At 33.9% G+C, this 21,747-nt stretch overlaps 1 protein-coding gene across 1 annotated transcript in view; it reads right to left on the reverse strand.

The window, feature by feature from the left end:
* Positions 1–21,747, reverse strand: part of MUC19 (mucin 19, oligomeric) — a 123,049-nt gene that overhangs the window by 67,804 nt on the left and 33,498 nt on the right. Inside the window, 18 exon segments of the mRNA XM_060114199.1 lie at positions 3,938–3,982; positions 6,039–6,071; positions 6,580–6,621; positions 7,632–7,661; positions 8,204–8,235; positions 8,932–9,073; positions 10,994–11,119; positions 12,122–12,278; positions 12,943–13,182; positions 13,771–13,965; positions 14,057–14,161; positions 15,188–15,326; positions 15,636–15,787; positions 16,025–16,125; positions 16,219–16,271; positions 18,350–18,596; positions 20,534–20,660; positions 21,097–21,191. Of these exon segments, the coding sequence (XP_059970182.1) occupies positions 3,938–3,982; positions 6,039–6,071; positions 6,580–6,621; positions 7,632–7,661; positions 8,204–8,235; positions 8,932–9,073; positions 10,994–11,119; positions 12,122–12,278; positions 12,943–13,182; positions 13,771–13,965; positions 14,057–14,161; positions 15,188–15,326; positions 15,636–15,787; positions 16,025–16,125; positions 16,219–16,271; positions 18,350–18,596; positions 20,534–20,660; positions 21,097–21,191 (2,061 nt within the window).

Here is a 21,747-nt window from a genome sequence, read left to right on the forward strand (position 1 = left end):
AACATTTCCTAACACCATACAAAAAATTAAACTCAAAATGGACTAAAGACATAAATGTAAGGCAAGATACTATAAAACTCTTAGAGGAAACTACACGCAGAACCCTTTCTGACATAAATCGCAGCAAGATCCTTTTTGACCCACCTCCTAGAGAAATGGAAATAAAAACAGTAATAAACAAATGGGACCTATTGAAACTTAAAAGCTTTTGCACAACAAAGGAAGCCATAAACAAGACAAAAAGACAACCTTCAGAATGGGAGAAATATTTGCAAATGAAGCAACTGACAAAGGATTAATTTCCAAACTATACAAGCAGCTCATTCAGCTCAATGTCAAAAAAAAAAAAAATCAAACAACCCAACCCAAAAATGGACAGAAGACTTAATAGACATTTCTCCAAAGAAGATACACAGATTGGCAACAAATACATGAAAGGATGCTCAACATCACTAGTCATTAGAGAAATGCAAATCAAAACTACAATGAGGTATCACCTCACACTGGTCAGAATGGCCACCATCAAAAACTCTGAAAACAATAAATTCTGGATAGGGTGTGGAGAAATGGGAACCCTCTTGCCCTGTTAGTGGGAATATAAATTGATACAGCCACTATGGAGAACAGTGTGGAGGTTGCTTAAAAAGCTAAAAATAGAACTACATATGACCCAGCATTCCCACTAGTGGGCATATACCCTGAGAAAACCATAATTCAAAGAGTCATGTACTACAATGTTCATTGCAGCACTAGTTACAATAGCCAGGACATAGAAGCAACCTAAGTGTCTATCGACAGATGAATGGATAAAGATGACGGGGCACATATATACAATGGAATATTACTCAGCCATAAAAAGAAATGAAATTGAGTTATTTGTATTGAGGTGGATGTACCTAGAGTCTGTCATACAGAGTGAAATAAGTCAGAAAGAAAAAAACAAATACCATATGCTAACACAATATATGGAATAAAAAAAAACGTTTCTGATGAACCTAGAAGCAGGACAGTAATAAAGATGCAGACATAGAGAATAGACTTGAGGACATGGGGAGAGGGCAGTGTAAGCTGGGAAGAAGTGAGAGAGTAGCACTGACATATATATACTACCAGATGTAAAATAGATAGCTAGTGGGAAGCAGCCACATAGAACAGGGAGATCAGCTTGGTGCTTTGTGACCACCTAGTGGGGTGGGATAGGGAGGGTGGGAGGAAGATGCAAGAGGGAAGGGCTATGGGGTTATACATATACATATAGCTGATTCACTTTGTTATGCAGCAGAAAGTAACACGACATTGTAAAACAATTATACTCCAATAAAGATGTTTAAAAAATAAATTAAATAAAATAGAATTTATGGTTATGCAGTTAATTGAATGAACAAAGATAACCAAGTGGTACTATCTGAGCCCCCAAGATACAGATTTTTGATGAAACTAAGTCAATGATTGTTTGAATAATTTCTAATTTCCTACCTGTTATGTATGATATGGGCATATTCTCAGAAAAGATGTTGTGGAATATTTGAAGAGGAGCTAAGCATTAAATCACTAATAATTATTTTAGAATTGAAATTTAATTAATATACAAAATTTTACATGCCTCAGTTCATCTGGGAAATAAGCAATTACTAATTTATTCCAGCATCAATATAAAGCTACATCTACATTACCAAAAATTCTGGAAAGTTACTAATGATTCTATAACTTGATAATCAGCATTTTCTCCATATGGGGATTATTTGACTAAATCTACTTAAAATTTATTTGATTTGTGGCACATTTACAGAATTTTAAAATGAAAAAAATAAACTTCTAAAAACTACTTTTTTCTCCTGATTTCAGATTAACGTTGGGGCAAGCCTTAATGATTCACATCTGTGAAATTATAATTTCTGACTATAATTTCTTGCTTTCACAGATAAAAAGGAAAAAACAACCCTTTTTTCTCTCTACGTTATACCAGAAAATCCCTTTTTCTTCTGATCTTTGTAATGCTGGAAAAAATGTTTAAGCTCTTTGTATCTCCTCCCCTGTAAAATATGAGGGCACCTGTGTTGTGGAGGATTGTGGAATCAGGGGATTGTTGAGGTTTAATGAGAAATTGGATAAAAAGTTCTTGATATAATGACTAAAATATAGTAAGAACTCATTAACAGTTATTATTTGCTATATATTGTAATACAGTACTAAGATGATGTTTTAGTAAAATAATATTATACTAACAGCATGAAATGTCTGCTGGAGTTTCAGTGTAATTAAATAAAACATTAGGATTTGGTAAGGTTAAGCATTAAATGTCATAAATAATACCAAATGAATTAAAGAAAAAATCACCTAGCTAATCTTCCCTATAATTAAACTCTACATTAGATTTATAATTTTTTAAATGCTATGGTGGAAGCAATTGATGAGATTTTTGTAGTGTTTTAAGGTTAATTTTACATCTAAAACCTTATCAGTTGCTAATGATGAAGTAACAAAAACTCTAGGTAATCTACTCATGGTCTTCTGTTTTATGTGAAAAGTTTGCTTGCTACAATACAGAATGTTGACAAAATTAAATTGCCAGAATATTATGTTCAAAACCAAATGTTTGGGGAAGAAAAGGCAATAAAGAAAATATATGTATAAACTGGACAAAATCAAACCAGTCTTCTTCGTTCTGATTGCCTACTTTTAATGCAAGATGCAGATATCAGCATCATATTGAAATAGTTATCCAAATTGCTTATGACTCATGCATGACTACACAATTCATAAAATCAACAGTCAAGAATACTTTAAATGACCTCAAGATTCAAAAGTTTTAGTAGCTGAGTGAATGATTTTATTTTAACTGAAAGAGACCTATATAACTGAACCAAATTACTTATCTTAGAAACAGAACAAGGCTGAGAATTAGGAATTCAGCCCATTGTTTATGGCTGAGATAATACATAGATAGAATATCATTATGCAGTATATATTAAACAACTACTGGGATGAAATTGTTACTAAGCCTTCAGAAATAAATTTACAATTATAGACTAAAGAAAAATATTTCTGAAACATGTCAGTTCTTCTAAAATTACATTGAAAGAGCCAGACCTGGTAATGATATTCAACATAAGAGAAAGTTTGATAGAAATTAAACATATCAGTTGGGCACTTTAATGATATTCCACACTATGATGGTGATAAAGTTACATGTTTGCCCTTTGAATATAAGCAACATGTATTAAGTACCAAATAAATCAGACAACACTAAATATTACAAAAGTACCCCAAATTAGTCATAATTCTATATTATGATATAAAATTATAATCAAAAAGTAGTCTTGATTTTACACTATCTCTTTGTATTCTAGAGAAGAAATATTAGCTCCAATGAATGAAATGTATGAACTATAAGAATCATCAGTATAAATAATACCTAATCAATAGTCTAATCTTCACTGGAAATTCTGTGCCAAAAGAAAAAACATGAATTACATATTTGGGACAGGGAAAAGAAGAATCATCCATTCATTCTACAAATATTTATTGAATACTAACTATTATATAGCTTGGAACTAAGTGCAATTGGGAATACAAGGATGGCAAACCATTATCTGTGACTTCACGGATGTTACCTAGACTTCTTGTGGTGATCACTTTGCAATATATATAAATATCAAATCATTATGTTGAACACCTGAAACTAATAAAATTAGTTAACATGTTAACATGCCAATTATACCTCAATAAAATATTATGTTTTAAAATATATATGTATATACAGAGACAGACAGATTGGAGAAAGTAATACATAAGAGGAGAAAGAAAAATAATGTGTGGGGAAGAAAAGGGTCCTAAATATAGGAGAGTGGGTCTGTTGATTCTAATATGTAAAAAACAATTTTAATATATGTAACAGCCTATATTTGTCAGTTTATAGGCTTGTTGATTCACCTACCGATTATTTCACTGCTTGATGTAGTAATCCCTGGAATGGAAGCTGCTGAATTGGAGAACATAATGGAAAAAAATAAGTTTCATGTGGAAGGAAAATTGTGTTACATCTATGACAATATATAAGATGGATCAACTTGAAATTAATGTTTCAGAGAAATTTGATTAAATAGGTAAATAGATGTCAAAATTAAAGTTTAAAATCTATAGACCACAAGTAAAAAGTCAAAGACTCTTATCAGTTTGTATAACATATTTTTCCAAAGTTTTCTTCTAAAATGTTAAAAACAAACAAAACAAAAACAGAAAACAAAATCCTCCCTGAGTTTATTTTTTTGTATGGTGTTAGGGAGTGTTCTAATTTCACTCTTTTACATGTAGCTGTTCAGTTTTCCCAGCACCACTTGTTGAAGAGCCTGTCTTTTCTCCATTGTATATTCCTGCCTCCTTTATCAAAGATAAGGTGACCATATGTGCGTGGGTTTATCTCTGGGCTTTCTATCCTGTTCCATTGATCTATATTTCTGTTTTTGTGCCAGTACCATACTGTCTTAATTACTGTAGCTTTGTAGTATAATCTGAAGTCCAGGAGCCTGATTCCTCCAACTCCATTTTTCTTTCTCAAGATTGCATTGACTATTCGGGGTCTTTTGTGTTTCCATACAAATTGTGAAATTTTTTGTTCCAGTTCTGTGAAAAATGCTCAAAATGGATTAAAGACCTAAATGTAAGGCCAGACACCATCAAACTCTTAGAGGAAAACATAGGCAGAACACTCTATGACATAAATCACAGCAAGATTCTTTTTGACCCACATCTTAGAGAAATGGAAATAAAAACAAAAATTAAAAAATGGGACCTAATGAAACTCAAAAGCTTTTGCACAGCAAAGGAAACCATAAACAAGACGAAAAGACAACCTTCAGAATGGGAGAAAATATTTGCAAATGAAGCAACTGACAAAGGATTAATCTCCAAAATATACAAGCAGCTCATGAAGCTCAAAATGAAAAAAACAAACAACCCAATTCAAAAATGGACAGAAGACCTAAATAGACATTTCTCCAAAGAAGATATACAGATTGCCAACAAACACATTTAAGGATGCTCAAAATCACTAATCATTAGAGAAATGCAAATCAAAACTACAATGAGTTATCACCTCACACCAGTCAGAATGGCCATCACCAAAAAATCTACAAACAATAAATGCTGGAGAGGGTGTGGAGTAAAGGGAACCCTCTCGCACTGTTGGTGGGAATGTAAATTGATACAGCCACTATGGAGAACAGTATGGAGGTTCCTCAAAACACTAGAAATAGAACTACCATATGACCCAGCAATCCCACTACTGGGCATATACCCTGAGAAAACCATAATTCAACAAGGGTCATGTACCACAATGTTCATTGCAGCTCTATTTACAATACCTGAGACATGGAAGCAACCTAAGTGTCCATCAACAGATGAATGAATAAAGAAGATGTGGCACATATATACAATGGAATATTACTCAGCCATAAAAGGAAATGAAATTGAGTTATTTGTAGTGAGTTGGATGGACCTTGAGTCTGTCATACAGAGTGAAGTAAGTCAGAAAGGAAAAACAAATACCGTATGCTAACACTTATATATGGAATTAAAAAAAAATGTCATGAAGAACCTAGGGGCAAGATGGGAATAAAGACACAGACCTACTAGAGAATGGAATTGAGGATACGAGGAGGGGGACAAAGTGAGAGAGTGGCATGGACATATATACACTACCAACTGTAAAACTTATAGCTAATGGGAAGCAGGCGCATAGCACAGGGAGATCAGCTCTGTGCTTTCTGACCACCCAGAGGGGTGGGATACGGAGAGTGGGAAGGAGGGAGACATAAGAGGGAATAGATATGGGGATATATGTATATGTATAACTGATTCACTTTGTTATAAAGCAGAAACTAACACACCATTGTAAAGCAATTATACTCCAATAAAGATGTTAAAAAAAAAATCTACCCTGAAAAGTGTAACTGCAAAGGTATAATAATGAAAAAGGAAGTTTTTGAATTTTTTTTAATGCCCTCTTGATTAAGTTGTGGTTGATGATTATGGCTTACCTGTGCCTGAGCTACTGGTCACCAGTGTAATTGCTGTACAAAGGAGGAGACAAATATTTGGAAATGTATGTTAAAATGGTGTTGAAAGGCAAGATTACAAAGTATTTAATTAGATATGGGTTAGATATCTCTAAAATTCAAATAAATAATGAAATGTAACAGTTAAATTCATTTACCAGAAGTACTCCTGTACTTCTCTGATCACTGCTTTAATTACAAGTGATTCAATTAAAGTTAAAATTCCTTGGTGTCAGGTGAAAAGAAAATATAAATTATTTTCAAAGAATTTAGCATAGAATTTTCTTCTGTAGCCATTTTCTTCCAAATTAGTAATATGTAAAATGTTCTTTTTAGGACACATGATCTCTGAATAGGGAAGAGGTTCTTCACCAATATCACAGTTGGGATGTAGACCCTGCTATTTGGCATTTAAGAAATAAATAAATAGAGAATGACAAATTTGAGAAAAGGGCCCAATGCCTGAGTTGCAAGTTCAATTTGATGCTTATTTAGAAGCTAAAAAACAAGCATTTTTTTTTACCTGCTTCAGTGCTTAGTATGGAGGTAGCTGTTGGAGTAGAAACTGTTTAGGGAAGACAATATTTATGAAAATAAATTACTTAAATAATTTTGCTGGAAAATTTAGTTCAAGAAACCAGTTGCCATAAACTTAATAAAAGTTTCTGAAGGTGTATGCAGAGGTTAATTAACAAAACAATCTTTCATTAAATCAATATGAATAACACTATATACTTACTGTATGCCTGACAAAAATTATTTTCTGTTATTACCACTTAACCAAAATCTCACAGGAACATTATAAGACAAGGCCAAGACAAACCCTGACATGTGATACCTTAGCTTTAGGAAAGTAACTAATGATAACTAAAATAAATAACACTTCACTGATGACCACATACTAAATACATTACCAAAACTTAAGGCTTCCAATTTACTATACTATCTCTTAATTGACACCACCTCCAAATATTGATCAACAGGAAATAAATTCTATCGCTGAATCATACAAGACAGGAATGTGTAAGTGTACTGTAGCAACTCTAAGTACACTTATATTACCAATGTATTACAAGTTCCAAACCCAAAGTTAAACTGTATTTTGCCCAATACTCTCTTGAATGGACATAACTGAAATACTTGCAACAAATTATAGCTTGCAACAAATACATGAGTTAAGAAAAATAAATTAATTTTTATTTCTATGTTTTCAAGTCATCTCCCAGTATAATCATGATTTCAAAATATTTACTTCACAGGAGATCACATTTACTTCTTTTGCATTCCACTTGTTCCAATTATCATCTAAAAATGTCAAGCTTTGGATGATTATATTTAACTAATAAGCATACAATACCTATTGCATGTTCTAATCATATTTCTAACTTAATTCACAGAAGTAAAATGAAATAATATTTTGACATATTTTCTAGTAACTGTTAATTTTAATTTGAAATTTTATATCAGCATATTTACCAGCATATCTTTTACTGGCACAGATTCATGTGAAACTACAAATGATTATCCATAAAAAGGCATCAGAAATACACATTTAAACCATAATGATGATTTTACCTGTAAATGTTGAGTTTGTAGGAGCAGTTTCTGAAATAATCATAAATTACTATTATTGACAGGAATGAAAAATTGTGAAAAAAAATTCTAAAACTCAAGTTGCCTATGAGTTATCTGGCTTTTTTTTATTTCACTTCTTGCAATTTTGTATGCAAAAAAGGAGTCATTTATATATTCTTTGGAAGCTTATTGAAATTTCTTTTTAAGATATATGTTGCACATGAGTAATCCTTCAAGTATTGAATTCTATCTATATATTCCTCACCTTCCACTCCATCCCTTTATTAAACTATTTTAGTTGAGGTCTCACTCCCTTAATTCCCAGAACCTACAGACAGGCAGGAGTGTGACAGAAGAACTGCCCCATCTACCAGTGGTTCGAAGTGCCTAGACAGCATTGGTTTTGAACTGACTCAACATGAACAAATACCCTGGAATGGAATTGTCTCAATCCACTGAGGAGCAGTCAAAAGCATTAAGTATTTACTCCTCTGTTGTTGATGATATGAAAATGTTCCAAACCCTTTACCTGATCTTTCCTAAATTGATTAGACTAAAACATAGTGACTCACCACCACACTCCAACTCTCCCGCGATGCAATAGCTGAAAGTTAAATTATAAAAAAAAAAGAAACAATCAAAATAAAAAACAAGAGTGAGGTTGAAATTTTTAGCTCCTAATTACATACATCTCCCAAATTTAAAATAACAAATTGTCTAACAGTGAAAATCAAAACAGAACCAAATAAGAGAACAGTAAATAACTGTTTCCCCAAGAGCATGCTGTGGATTCAAACTGGTTTTTTTTTTTTTTTTTTTTTTTTTGTATTTTTCATGTACTGTTTCCTAATCTTTTCACTGAGGAGTTCTTGGGACCTACAGGAATGTTTGGAGTCAAGCTGTAAAGTTAGTTCTTAGATTTTAAGTTTCAAACATGACTTTTTTTGATGGCCATGCCGCTCTAGTACAGACCTCCCCTCTTTACTTCCATGTCACTGTCTGAAAGCCTATAAACATGATCTTACATTTATGGAATGAAAACTTTCTTTTTACCCAAAAATACATAATGACATTTTCTGTTCTGTCTTCTGCACTAAGTATAAGATTTAACAAACCATTTGTTGATATGTGGATTTACTGAAAACACAAAATAACCAATATAAGTGATATAAAACTGAACCTAAAGCTGACCTTCCCATTTAGAAATAACAGTTAAAAAATATATTCACTGATTTTTTTCTTAATTGTTTTCTAAATAAACATGGAAGAAACAGAAATACTGTACAGTTAGGGAATTTACCATGTTCTCCCACAGTTATCTTGGATCACTCCACCAGCAGGTATGATGTCATTATAGAAGCAGCTGCACTCAGACAAACTGACGCATTTCATGGTGTTCTCATCCAGGAAGGGAGCACTGTCCGGGCACTTAGCATAACAGCCTGTGTGTAAAAATGACCCGCAGTTCATCTCTATTTGCTGAAACTGCATTGTACCTTTGTAAATTTACTTCAATGGTTCCATGAACCAAAGTAGATAATAGCAAAACAACAACATACTCTTAGTGAAAAATATATAAAATTGAAACAGCCACTATGGAGAACAGTATGGAAGTTCCTTAAAAAACTAAAAATAGAACTACCATACGACCCAGAAATCCCACTACTGGGCATATACCCTAAGAAAACCATAATTCAAAAAGAGTCATGTACCACAATGTTCATTACAGCTCTATTTACAATAGCCAGGACATGGAAGCAACCTAAGTGTCCATCGACAGGTAAATGGATAAAGAAGATGTGGCACATATATACAATGTAATATTACTCAGCCATAAAAAAGAAATGAAATTGAGTTATTTGTAGTGAGTGGATGGACCTTGAGTCTGTCATACAGAGTGAAGTAAGTCAGAAAGGAAAAACAAATACCGTATGCTGACACATATATATGGAATAAAAAGAAAAAAGTGGTTCTGAAGAACCTAGGGGCAGGACAGGAACAAAGACACAGATGTAGAGAATGGACTTGAGGACACGCAGAGGGTGAAAGGTAAGCTGGGACAAAGTGAGAGAGTGGCATGGACATATATACACTACCAGTTGTAACATAGATAGCTAGTGGGAAGCAGCTGCATAGCACAGGAAGATCAGCTCAGTGCTATGTGACCACCTAGAGGGGTGGGATAGGGAGAATGGGAGGGAGACACAAGAGGAAGGAGATATGGAGGTATATGTATATGTAGAGCTGATTCACTTTGTTATAAAGCAGAAACTAACACACCATTGTAAAGCAATTATACTCCAATAAAGATGTTAAATAAATAAATAAATAAAGATGTTTTGTTGAGAAAAAAAAATTGAACAGGATTCAGACCCTCTTGCAATGAATATAAACCTGAGAACTTAAAAATTTTGGCTGATTTAATTTTTTTCTAAAATGTTTCCTAAAATATTTTAAATGGCTTACTACTTTAATGACAGCCACGATGTTGAACATAACGCAAGACTTGGATAAATATGGGTCTTGAAATGTGAATGCCAATTCTAAATATCTACTTTCACAAGGGTAGATGAAGATAACAGAAATCATAATAAAATGGGCTGAAAATATCCCAAAGCCTGGGATTTAACACAGATGTGACTTTTGGAAAGTTTTTGTATCATCTCATTTTCTTGCCACTTTTTTCTTTTTCTCTAAGATGCGTAATGCTAGGAATAAGGTGTTTTTTTTTGTTTTTTTGTTTTGTTTTGTTTTGTTTTTGCAGTTCGCGGGCCTCTCACTGTTGTGGCCTAACCCGTTGTGGAGCACAGGCTCCAGAAGCGCAGGCTCAGTGACCATGGCTCACGGGCCCAGCCGCTCCGCGGCATGTGGGATCTTCCCGGACCGTGGCGCAAACCCGTGTCCCCTGCATCGGCAGGCGGACTCTCAACCACTGCGCCACCAAGGAAGCCCAGGAATAAGATAATTTTTAACTGTAGGATATAGTTAATTGGCCTCCTTTCAAGTGAGACTATATTATATGTTGCATTCTGAAACTACATTCTCAAAAAACTACCTTGTCTAATGAAATGTATAAAGATTGCCAATGGGATCAGATTGCTATGTTCTCCCTATCTCTGTCTCTCTGTCTCTCTCTCTCTCTCTCTCTCTGTCTCTCTGTCTCTCTCCTGTTAAATAGATCATTTATGTCTAGATGAAATGTTTCTAATGTAGAAATATTAATATCATAATAAAGATAAACAACTATTCATTAAATTACAAAATGTAAGATACTGAATTATCAGTATCTTAAAATATTTTCCAGTTTTAAGATATCAGTATAATTTGCACTTCTTCATGGAAATTATTAAAATATGTCTTACCTTCTAAAATTGCAGAAAACTTCTGGCCAATTACTTTATCTTTGCATGTTTTTGCAGTCAGTGTACCACAAGGTTCATAATGCCAGCTGCATTCCCCAGGTGCATTATAATAATCACAGTAGACAGCTATAATTGAATTATATCAAATTACTTGCATTCATTATATGACAATTTTCAACTTTCACTTTCCAAAACATTTTTATAAGAGTTTTTGAATGATACGAACAATAAACAGAACTAAAGTATATCATTCTGTCTATCAAGTCCCTTTGGCTTTATCTAAATTGCCACATGAGCAAAAGCAGCTTACAAAAAAAGGAGGGAAAGCATATAGAATCAAAATAGCACTTTTCTTTGACATCTCACGATAAGATTGGTTTGAGGTGGAAGAGTAAAATATTAATTTTCCCATTTTTTAGCTATTTTAGGTCATAGTCTATATTCATGGTTTTAATGTCTAAGCTTAAATGAGAAAAATAAATCTCCAGGAAAATTAAGCTTCTTTAATATGTAAATAACAGTTCCCAAATGAGGCAACTAAAGATTTCAATATAATATATAAAACTGTACATAATAAACTAAATAAAATGAGGATTCAATTTCAACATTTCTCATTTGGCACATTTTCTCTTTTCGTACCTTCCTTTTGAAGGAAATGCGTTGACTAATTTCTACTAAAGTTACCACATTCCACACATAACAAAATCCAGTTTATATTCATTTTACAGTTTATCTTGACTAGAACTCTGTAGAAGTTTTCAAGATGATGTGTGAGGACTTCAACCAAAAGTGATATATGAGGTAAATATTTAAGAATATATAACTGTACCAAGATAGGTAAACAGTTCATTTAAGTATGAATAAGAAATATTTTCCATCAATATTCAATTTTCCCCTGTGAACAGAAGAACTTTTGAAACTAAAAATGTTGAATTTGATGTACTGTGCCAGGTGCTATACTTTTTTAAATAGATATTTTTTTCCAATCATAAACAAACATTAACATGTGTTTAAACCTGTCTATGCACAAGAATATGTATTTTATAGAAAATATGAGGAGAAGAATGGTTGTCTAACAAAACAATTCTGTCTGATTACGTTTTAAAGAACAAGAACATATGGACTTACGACAGAGATCTGGTTTTCTCCATTTAACACAGACTCCAACCGCACTGCATGCTTCTGCGTACATCACCACAGCTGTGCAGAATCCCAGGTACTTCCCCTCCATGTCACATGCACAAGCTTCTTCAACACATGCATCATAGTACGTAGTGGGGTCCACCTAGGAAGACCATGTTAAAGCAAAAATAGAAATGAGATTTTCTCTTCTGATAAATAAGGAAAATAAGAAAACAATGAACAGACTGGGGAAACAATATAACTGCACCTGAAAGAGTTAAGCAATCTTGGTTATTCTTTAGCTGTTACTACTAACACACACTTGTAGCTAGACTTGTCCTTCACAAAGCTAGTTACTCTCTGACTCCATATGAATTACCCTTTGCACCTGGCATTTCTTCTCCCCTACACTCCCTTGTAGCACTCTTCATTTCAGAAAGAAGGTCACAGGCAATAACTTCAGGGACACCAGACCCGGTTGCTGAGCCACCTGACACCAGCTTTGGCCATGAATTTGCAGAAAAAAAGACATACAAGACCTTAATTACTTTGAGCCTTATCACCTACCACAGACCATGAGCCCCAGGCTATATAACCTTTCCCTGTTTCCCAGGGAAGGGGGTCACAGTTCTTGAGGCACTAGCCTGCTGTGTTTTCCCCTTTGCCAGGCAAAGATTAAAGCCATTTTTCTCATTGTTCCAAAACTCTGTCTCTGTATTGCTTTTCACCATCTGTGCATGGAAAGCCAAGATTTTTGGCATCAAGCACAGCACCTGAGTACCTGAGAGCAAAACCCGTGCCTGTCATTGTTCTCAGAGCCCCACTACCTTGTTGTGGCAGTCTCTGAAGGTACTGTCCCGGATGATCTCACATTTCCGCACAGCCCAGGCTTTACAGTATGGGTTTGAGTCACATGGGAAGGTTTGAGCTACTGTGTCTGAACATTCTTGACTTGTTTTCCAACTATTTCCAAATTCCAGTGCTCCAGCAGCTACTGATGAGTATCTCGTTGTGAAATCATCCTTAAGATCGCCATTGTTATTTCCACAAAGACCACACACTTTGTCCTATATAGATCAGAAAGGGAACTTTAAAAGTGAGTTATGCTAGAGATATATAGAGAGATACATAGATATGATAGATAGACATATGATAGAGATATTAAGATTGTGTATATTATAAATCTATTTTAAATTCCAAATTTTGGATGGAAACCAGAATCTGTGGGTAAGATTCTGCTCCCATTTAATCCAAGATACCCTATATTGCAGTATTGACCAAGATAAATGCCTTAAGAATTTAAAAATAATTATATTCACTAGCTTCAAATCATACAGGAGTATACTCTTAGGTTCTTAGAATATTTGTTCCAAGGATTACATTAATTCTATCTATACACCAAGCAACCACATATGGCTAAACTAGAATGCTTCAGGTTTATTGTATTTATTTTTCACCAAATTCTATCATCTTTCATTACATTTAATATTTCACGTAAGGTTGGAATAAATGTGGAGCCTTGCTCTGTAACAAAGACTACCATTCTCCCACTTTCCACATTTGAATATGTCTCTAATCTTCAGCAGCAAAAATGATTTTGCTTCTATTGTTATTTGCTTCTGTTATATTATTATATATATGAATGATATACATACATTCCAGCGTGGATCCAATGACACAGAAATTCTTGTATTTTTGTCCCAAATTATGGTTATTCCACTTAAAATTTTCAAAATCAAGTACAGGCCAACGGTATGAACAGAGTATGAATTTCTACTGAGTTCACATTCCTTACTTTCTGTAGTTTTGACTGCTGTGACTTTACCATCTTGCAAGACAATATTCTGATCCTATGAATTAAAAGACAGACAAAAAAAATTCGTTTTATTTGGCAGTGCATAATTTGAGAGAAAAATAAAATAAAGAGAAACAGTACTGTACCTGAAAAGCAACTATAATTTTTCTTGAGCATGTAAGCCCATCTTCACAACACGGGATGCTTTCAGTTAAAATACGGAATGTGCCATTTTCACGACCACAATAATCCTTTAAAAATTAAATGTTAATAATAGTTTATTTATATCAGGGACATATATTTGTATCAGACAAACATTTCTTAGACAGTGACACCTTATAATCAATAAATTACCATATGTTTTGTTATGGAATTTCCAAAAGACAGTGGTGTAACTGTGTTATGGGTCTGTAGTGTTTGCTGAGTCCAAACTAGTTAACTTGTTTTGACTGAGTCCTTTTCCCATTACCTCTATACAAGTTTAGAATTATACCATAGATGTATATATATTTAAATTGTGTAAGCTTATAGTCTTAGATTTATTTCTAGGCTCTGCAAATAGCTAGATAAGATGTGGGGGGTTTTCCTCAGTGATTTATATGAAATTTGATATTCAATCAAAACTAATGCAAAACAATCCAAATTTCACCCATTACATGTTACTTAGGAAGCAGTTTAGGTGTATGGAACAAGCATGAACTCCAGAATCAGACAGATCTAGGTTGAATATGGCATTTTCTGTTTAGTAGTTCATGTTGCTTAACCTCTCTAATCCTCAATTTCTTCATCTCCACCATAGGAATAATAATATAAGCCTTTTATATTGTAAATGATTGAATGTAATAAAATATATAAATTCTCTTTTCAAAAAGCACTCAAAAAAATGTAACTGTCATTGCTGATAGTGCTGTTGTTAAAATAATGACACCTAACATTTATTGAGCATTTAGTATGTGCGCCAATATTTTCTCTACTTTGGTTTCAAGTAGGGGCTATTTCCATCCCCATTTTATAGCTAAGGAAACTGAGACACAGAGAGATTAAGGAAAGTGCTCAAAGTAAGTCATACATCTGAGAAATGGCAGAGCCAGGAGTGAAATCTAGGTCTACTGCCTCCAGACTCATCTTTACATTATGTTACATTTTACTGCCTTTGAGAAACATATAAGGGACCTTTTTATTTTAATTTCACATTTTGAGAATAAAAATACTTTGGAGTTCATCCACAAATAAATAATATGTAAAGAAAAATTGTGATAAAACACACTTGCAATTACCTCGATAAATGAATACTGGCAGAGACCATCAAAGCTGTAACTTTTTCCATCAAATGATCTAACATGACCTTCCCCATAGATATGGCAGGTGGTTTGACATTCATTTTGTGTACAGTTCCAAGATCCTTTTATGCAAGTACTACAAGAAAGCAGTGATACAATGTGGTAATTACATTACGCCAAGATTCATATACTCATATTGTTTTTGTAAAGAAGCACAAAACAATGTTTCATATTGGTTTAAATTTTGCAGTTTCTTCATTATCTGATGTTCATCATACATAATGCTATGTAAAATTTCTGTTTTAAAGATAGCATTTTTCTAACTACATTTGACCATTATTTTTCAAAATATCCCAAAGTATGACTTCTTTCCCATAAAAATCAGAGCAGATTGTACACTTTCTAATATCCAAAACAAATAAAGTAGTAATCTTTTATTATGCACCATTTGTTGCAGCCAACCGAGGTGACACTTCCTTGGTCATACTCTTGTCCACCAAAAGAACATGGGCAGTCATCAGGGAAGACACAGTTCCCTTTGGAATTTCGAACCATTCCTACAGGACAGTAGCATCCACGCTTGCAAGGCAAGTTCTCCTACAGAAATAAATATAAAGTATACACCATGAGGCACTAGTCTAAATATATCACATTATCAGTTTTAATTGACAATGCAGAAATATACCAAGTATACATTTAGAGTCAACATTTGACAAATCAAAATGACACACAAAAAATAATATGACCTTCTAATTACTTTTTGTTGATATTTTAATTTCCTTCTTACTGAAACAAAAGTTTTAAAAAACTAAACTCTAATGCCATGTTACTTACTTCAAAACTAGGTATGTTCCGAGTGCTACAGGTACTGTCAACTCTTCTCTGTGCCTTAGGATTCCTACAGTCAACATATTCAGCCCCTCTAGAACAATTTTCTGTGGAACAAGGGAAGCTGTTAATCAAGGGCCCCTTGATCTGCTTATTTTAACCAAAGTAGATATCTTAAGCATCATGATTTCAAAACTTACGTAGCATTAAATCAATGGGAGTCTGGCAAAGAAGAATTCCATCTCGACATACGCTGGAAGTAAAAGAAAATGATATATTTCTTTTTTAGGCTGTGCTGTGCAGCATGAGGAATCTTAGTTCCCCAACCAGGTATTGAACCCATGCCCCCTGCATTGAGAGAACAGAGTGTTAACCACTGGACCACCAGGGAAGTCCTGGAAATGATACGCTTAAATAAAATTCCAATGACAGCTTCTTAATACACTGTTATAGCAACTTTAACCTCTCATTCATAAACCACCTGTTTTATCACAAATAATAAGACCAATGAGACACAGTCCCCCAGAAGATGCATAAAATGTACCAAATTATAAGATATAATCCTGTATGTATTATAGAAATGTACAAACAAGGTTCTTATGGACATAGAGAAAACTTCATGGAAAAGATGGCTTGATCTTGATGGATGAGTAAGATTCAACAGATATTGCTGATAAGATATAAAATGTGACAAAGGAGAGAACAAGGTATGTTCCAATGACTTGTTTGATAGAAGGCAGGATACATTACAGGGAGAAGTACTAGAAGTAAGTTACGGCCAGATTTCAGTTAGTCTCAAATGACATGCAAGTTTGTTTCTATTCTTTTTTTTTTTTTTTTTTGAGGTACGCGGGCCTCTCACTGCTGTGGCCTCTCCCACTGTGGAGCACAGGCTCTGGACGCGCAGGCTCAGCGGCCATGGCTCACGGGCCCAGTCGCTCCACGGCATGTGGGATCTTCCCGGACTTGGGCACGAACCCGTGTCCCCTGCATCGGCAGGCGGACTCTCAACCATTGCGCCACCAGGGAAGCCCTGTTTCTATTCTTTAGGCAACTGTAACCATAACAAAAGTGTTTGAGCAGCTAAGTGACACAATCAGAATAGTGTTTTAGATTTGATATTCTAGTGGTAGTACAAGAAACGAGACAGAGACAGAGAGAGACAGGGCAAAGAACAGCCAAGTTAGCTCTCACAGTAGTGCTAATAAGAGGTCTTAGAGGTCTGAAACAGGATAATGATGAAGGCAACCATAATTTGGAGGCGCTGGCCTAGTTTTATTAAAAAGTTAATCTACGGATTCCCCAACACCTACAGGGAAAGTATCATTACCAAACCCCAAACAAATGTTTTACATATTTGTTGAAAAAGAGTTGATACACATGCTTTCCTTTAAAATGACCAAGAAAAATTATTCATTGCTAAGTGATATCTTTATGGAACTAAAGAAAAGAGAGAAGGTACATCCAAAGTTTTTTCTGGAACAGCTGCTTCAATTTTGCAGTTATGTTTTTAAGGATTGCTATTTATGTGTATCGAATTAGAAATGTGGATAGACTACTTTGCCCAGACTGCAGAAATCACAACCTTCTTATCCATTACAAAAAGTTACAATTCTTCAGCACCTCCTACTGCCCAGGAACAAAGTTCAAACTCTTGAGTATGGCCTGGTCACTGTCTTCTTTTCCAGTGTAATCCTGTGCAACAACAACCTGCATGTGCAATACTTTTTCAGACATTTCCTACATCAGTTCATTCTGTTTACTCCACTAGAAGTCACTCTTCACAACCCAATTTTGTTGGGAAGATTCATCCCTTAGGAAAACTGAAATACTGGTCTCCTCTGAGAAGTTTTTTTTTTATCTCCTGCAGTAGCAACTGGCCCTTTTTGGTACCATATGATAGTATACAAACCTCCTTGCAATATCTGAGTCCAAGACAATGCTCACTCATCTTTGTAAATCCAGGGCTCAGCTCAAAGCATGGCACACAGTAGATATTTATTGAATAACTCTTTGTTGAATGACAAATGCTGAGAGACAACTAGGAAACATTGAATATAAAATCATTTTGCATTGTCTGTATGTAGTAGCTGCTAGAATATTTTTTCTACTGTCATTTAAAACCAAACAAGAGTGGGATAAATCAGTGATGGCCATTACAGTGTAATGAACACTCCAGGTAAAAGAGGTAATATCAAACTCTAATAAGAAATACAAAATTTTAAATATGATAGATCTAAAGAAGGCTTCATACTAGCAAAAGACTATTTCTCTGAAAAGCACAGTCCCTTGATTTCAAAGTCATAACAAGTATATTTGTAATTTCCATACCATTTATTGTCATCAATATGGATGAGTTTGCCTGGTTGCATGACCTCGTCATTTATGTAGCAGTCACACTGAGATTTTGGAACACAATTTCCTTCATTATTCTGGTACATTCCATCAGGGCAAGTGCATCCATCAACTAGAACATCTTCCATATCGCAGCTCCTATCTCTCTCTGACAATGATCGGCAGGAACTATTGCAGGTTTTTACATTGTACCTGAAAACTAGGCCACTTGGACAAGATTGATCTGTTGGTATAGGGAGAAATAGTCACCATGTAAATAACCAGGAAAATTAATAATCTTACCTCAAGTTGATGTTTATAGGTATTATAGTGAATTAATCATAATTGAGATTATGAATAATAGAGGAAAAGGTACTTGTCCTGTTTTCATTCTTTTTTTCTGTCATTATTGAGACATACTATAATGTTTACACATTCTGCTGAGAATAAAGCCCATAAACAAGATAGGCAGTACACTGCTCTCCTGTAGCTTATATTCCTGAGGAAAGGACAATTGTGATGCATGCTAAAAAAGCAAGATAGGAAGCTCTATGTGCGTACAGCTGGGAACCTGCACCTAGTGAAAAGGAGGGGTAGATGGACAGCATGAAGACAGCCTGGAGAAAGGTAATTCTATGTCTGGTAGCCTGGAGAAAGGTAATTCTATGTCTGGTAGCCTGGAGAAAGGTAATTCTATGTCTGGTAATTCTATGTCTAAATTACAAGAGAGGGAAATTCTTTCAAAGAGCAAGTAGAAGAATAGAAACTATAAGCCCAGAGACAAGTAGCCTTTAGAATTTGCACGGCTCTTGTAAGCAGCTTGGTCTTTAGCCTAAAAGCAATGAATTGCCATTGACTTGTTTTAGACTGGAATGTCACATAATCAGGTTAGTTTCATTTGGTTTTACTTTAAAGATTATACTGATTTCTCTGCAGAAATTGGATTAGAGGGAACCAAGACTGGATATCGAAGGAGGTTATTGCAATCACCCAGAAGTAAAAGTGACGACTTTTGAACTAGGTTGGTGGCAAAAGAGATGGAAAGATATGAATAGATTTGAAAGAAATTTTGGAAGTGAACTTGACAGACCTTACTGATTGACTGGATATTGGCTATGCAGTATTAAGCTTTATCTATAGAGATGTGTTTCTACAAAAGTTTTTCTTTTTTGTAAACCAAGTACTTCTCTGAAGTCGTATTTGAATAGTGCAATAAACATTTTTTTCCATTAAATGAAGGATTTATCAGCCTTCTAATAAGATTTTTTTCACATTTTCTTTACTGAGTACAGTTGATTTATAATATTGTATTAGTTTCAGTGTACAACACAGTGCTTCAAAATTTTTATGGATTATACTCTATTTTATATTTATCACAAAATATTTGATGCATTCCCTGTGCTATACAATATATACCTGTAGCTTATTTATTTTATACATAGTAAATTTGTACCTCTTAATCCTCTACCCCTATATTTTCTCTCCCCTTTCCCCACTTGTAGCCACTAGTTTGTTCTCTATATCTGTGAGTCTATTTCTTTCTTGTTATATTCACTAGTTTGTTTTATTTTTCAGATTCCACATAAAAGTGATAACATATAGTATTTTTCCTTCTCTTTCTGACTTTAGTGTAATAAATATTTTCAAACAAAATAAGATTTTTTTTTCTGGTCACATGGCAAGAGGGATCTTTGTTCCCTGACGAAGGATCCAGCCTGTGGCCCCTGCAATGGAAGTTCAGAGTCTTAACCACTGGACTGCCAGGGAAGTCCCCAAAGTAAGATTTTCTAAACGTAGTAGTTGAGCCCTTAGTTTACTAATTTATGTTTTCAAAATAAGTTATTAATATTTGACTATCAGTTAAAAATGCATGTCAGAACATTATTTAAATTTCAGCATACAAAAGTTGAACAGAAACACATATTTATATATAAATGCTTATATATTCTGTTCTTGTTAAAATATGAATGTATTTAATCAAGATAGAATAAACCAAGAAGTAAATATGCAAGGATTGCAAAAAACATATTTTTTGAAAAAACATAAAATCATCTTTGAGAGAACAAAGTACAAACTTGTAAATACACGTGCTTAAAGTACACCTAGACACACAAACTCACACACAACTGCTGTAAAATTGAGAAGAAAGTAGAGTTATCTAAAGCTATCTATCCTGCTTACCACAAAGCCCAGCTCTCCATCCTATCATGTAAGTTTCCTTCTCAGCACATGCTTTCACATAGTTGCCTAAAATCGTGCACAGGCAGTCTTGACTATTTTCACAAGTACAAGTGTATTTTTTGCATTCCTTTAAAATAAGAAACAAATTTATATTACATTATGAAAATATTCAGAACAGGAAAACTGTGTATAACAAATCAGTTCATAACCACTCTTCTTCACTGAAAAACGTTTGTCCTTGAAACTTTTGGAATTACTTCTTTTCAAAAATATACAAAATAGCAAATCAATTATTAAATGAGTTTTCCAAGAACTTAGAAAAGACAGAAAGAGAAACTTATTCAAGACTTTTCTTATTTAGGGTTATTTTCCAGTACCTCTTTTTGTTTTGAGTTGGTATATCTAACAATTGAATAAATTAGTATAATCCAATGTTAAATTTAAACATATATCTTAATTTACTGACAATGGCTGTTATTTGAACACTTTTAATATCTCATGCTTCTTTTAATGTTATAAAAATATTTCTCAAAAAAAGCTGTTAATATTAGACCCTCACATACCTCTTGATATGGTTTAGGGTCCACAACTGAATGGCAGGAAGCAAAAGGCCCACTCAAATCAAGAAGAATTCCACAGTGCCTTTCAGCAAACCTTTCTGGAAGAAAATTAATGCACCACATATTAGATCAATAATGTCAGAATTTTTTGATTAAAAGAGAAAGTGTAAATTTTTAACTTTTGTCTTTATTAAAACAATTGTGTTTTTAAAGTGTTTTGCTATAATTTTTATCACTATATATAAAAATAGCATGATATAATCAGAAACTATTTAAACTTAGAGGCAAATCTTTATTAGCTTTGGACTTTTATATTAAATTGGTTAACATTTTCTGAAGTGCAGTTTCTATATAAAAATATGAATAAGGGAACCAGAGTATTTATTTACGTATCTTTTAATTTAAAATACATATTTATGTCAAATTATGAAAGGTTAGTACTGTCACCCAAGTAGGTCAGATCAGTGTTTCTGAAGGTCATACATTAGGACAACCAGTATCAATAATTCAGATATGCTAATTTTATTTTTAACTGCTTAATTGATATTTGGTTGGTTTATAAACAACTAGTCTCAGATTAAATTAACAGAAGAGAAAATTCACAAAAATAGCATCTGAGTAGAAAATGTTTTGCTCAGTGATTTGCAGATTCTT

Source organism: Mesoplodon densirostris, chromosome 11 (genome assembly GCF_025265405.1).
Source record: "Mesoplodon densirostris isolate mMesDen1 chromosome 11, mMesDen1 primary haplotype, whole genome shotgun sequence".
Taxonomy (NCBI): domain Eukaryota; kingdom Metazoa; phylum Chordata; class Mammalia; order Artiodactyla; family Ziphiidae; genus Mesoplodon; species Mesoplodon densirostris.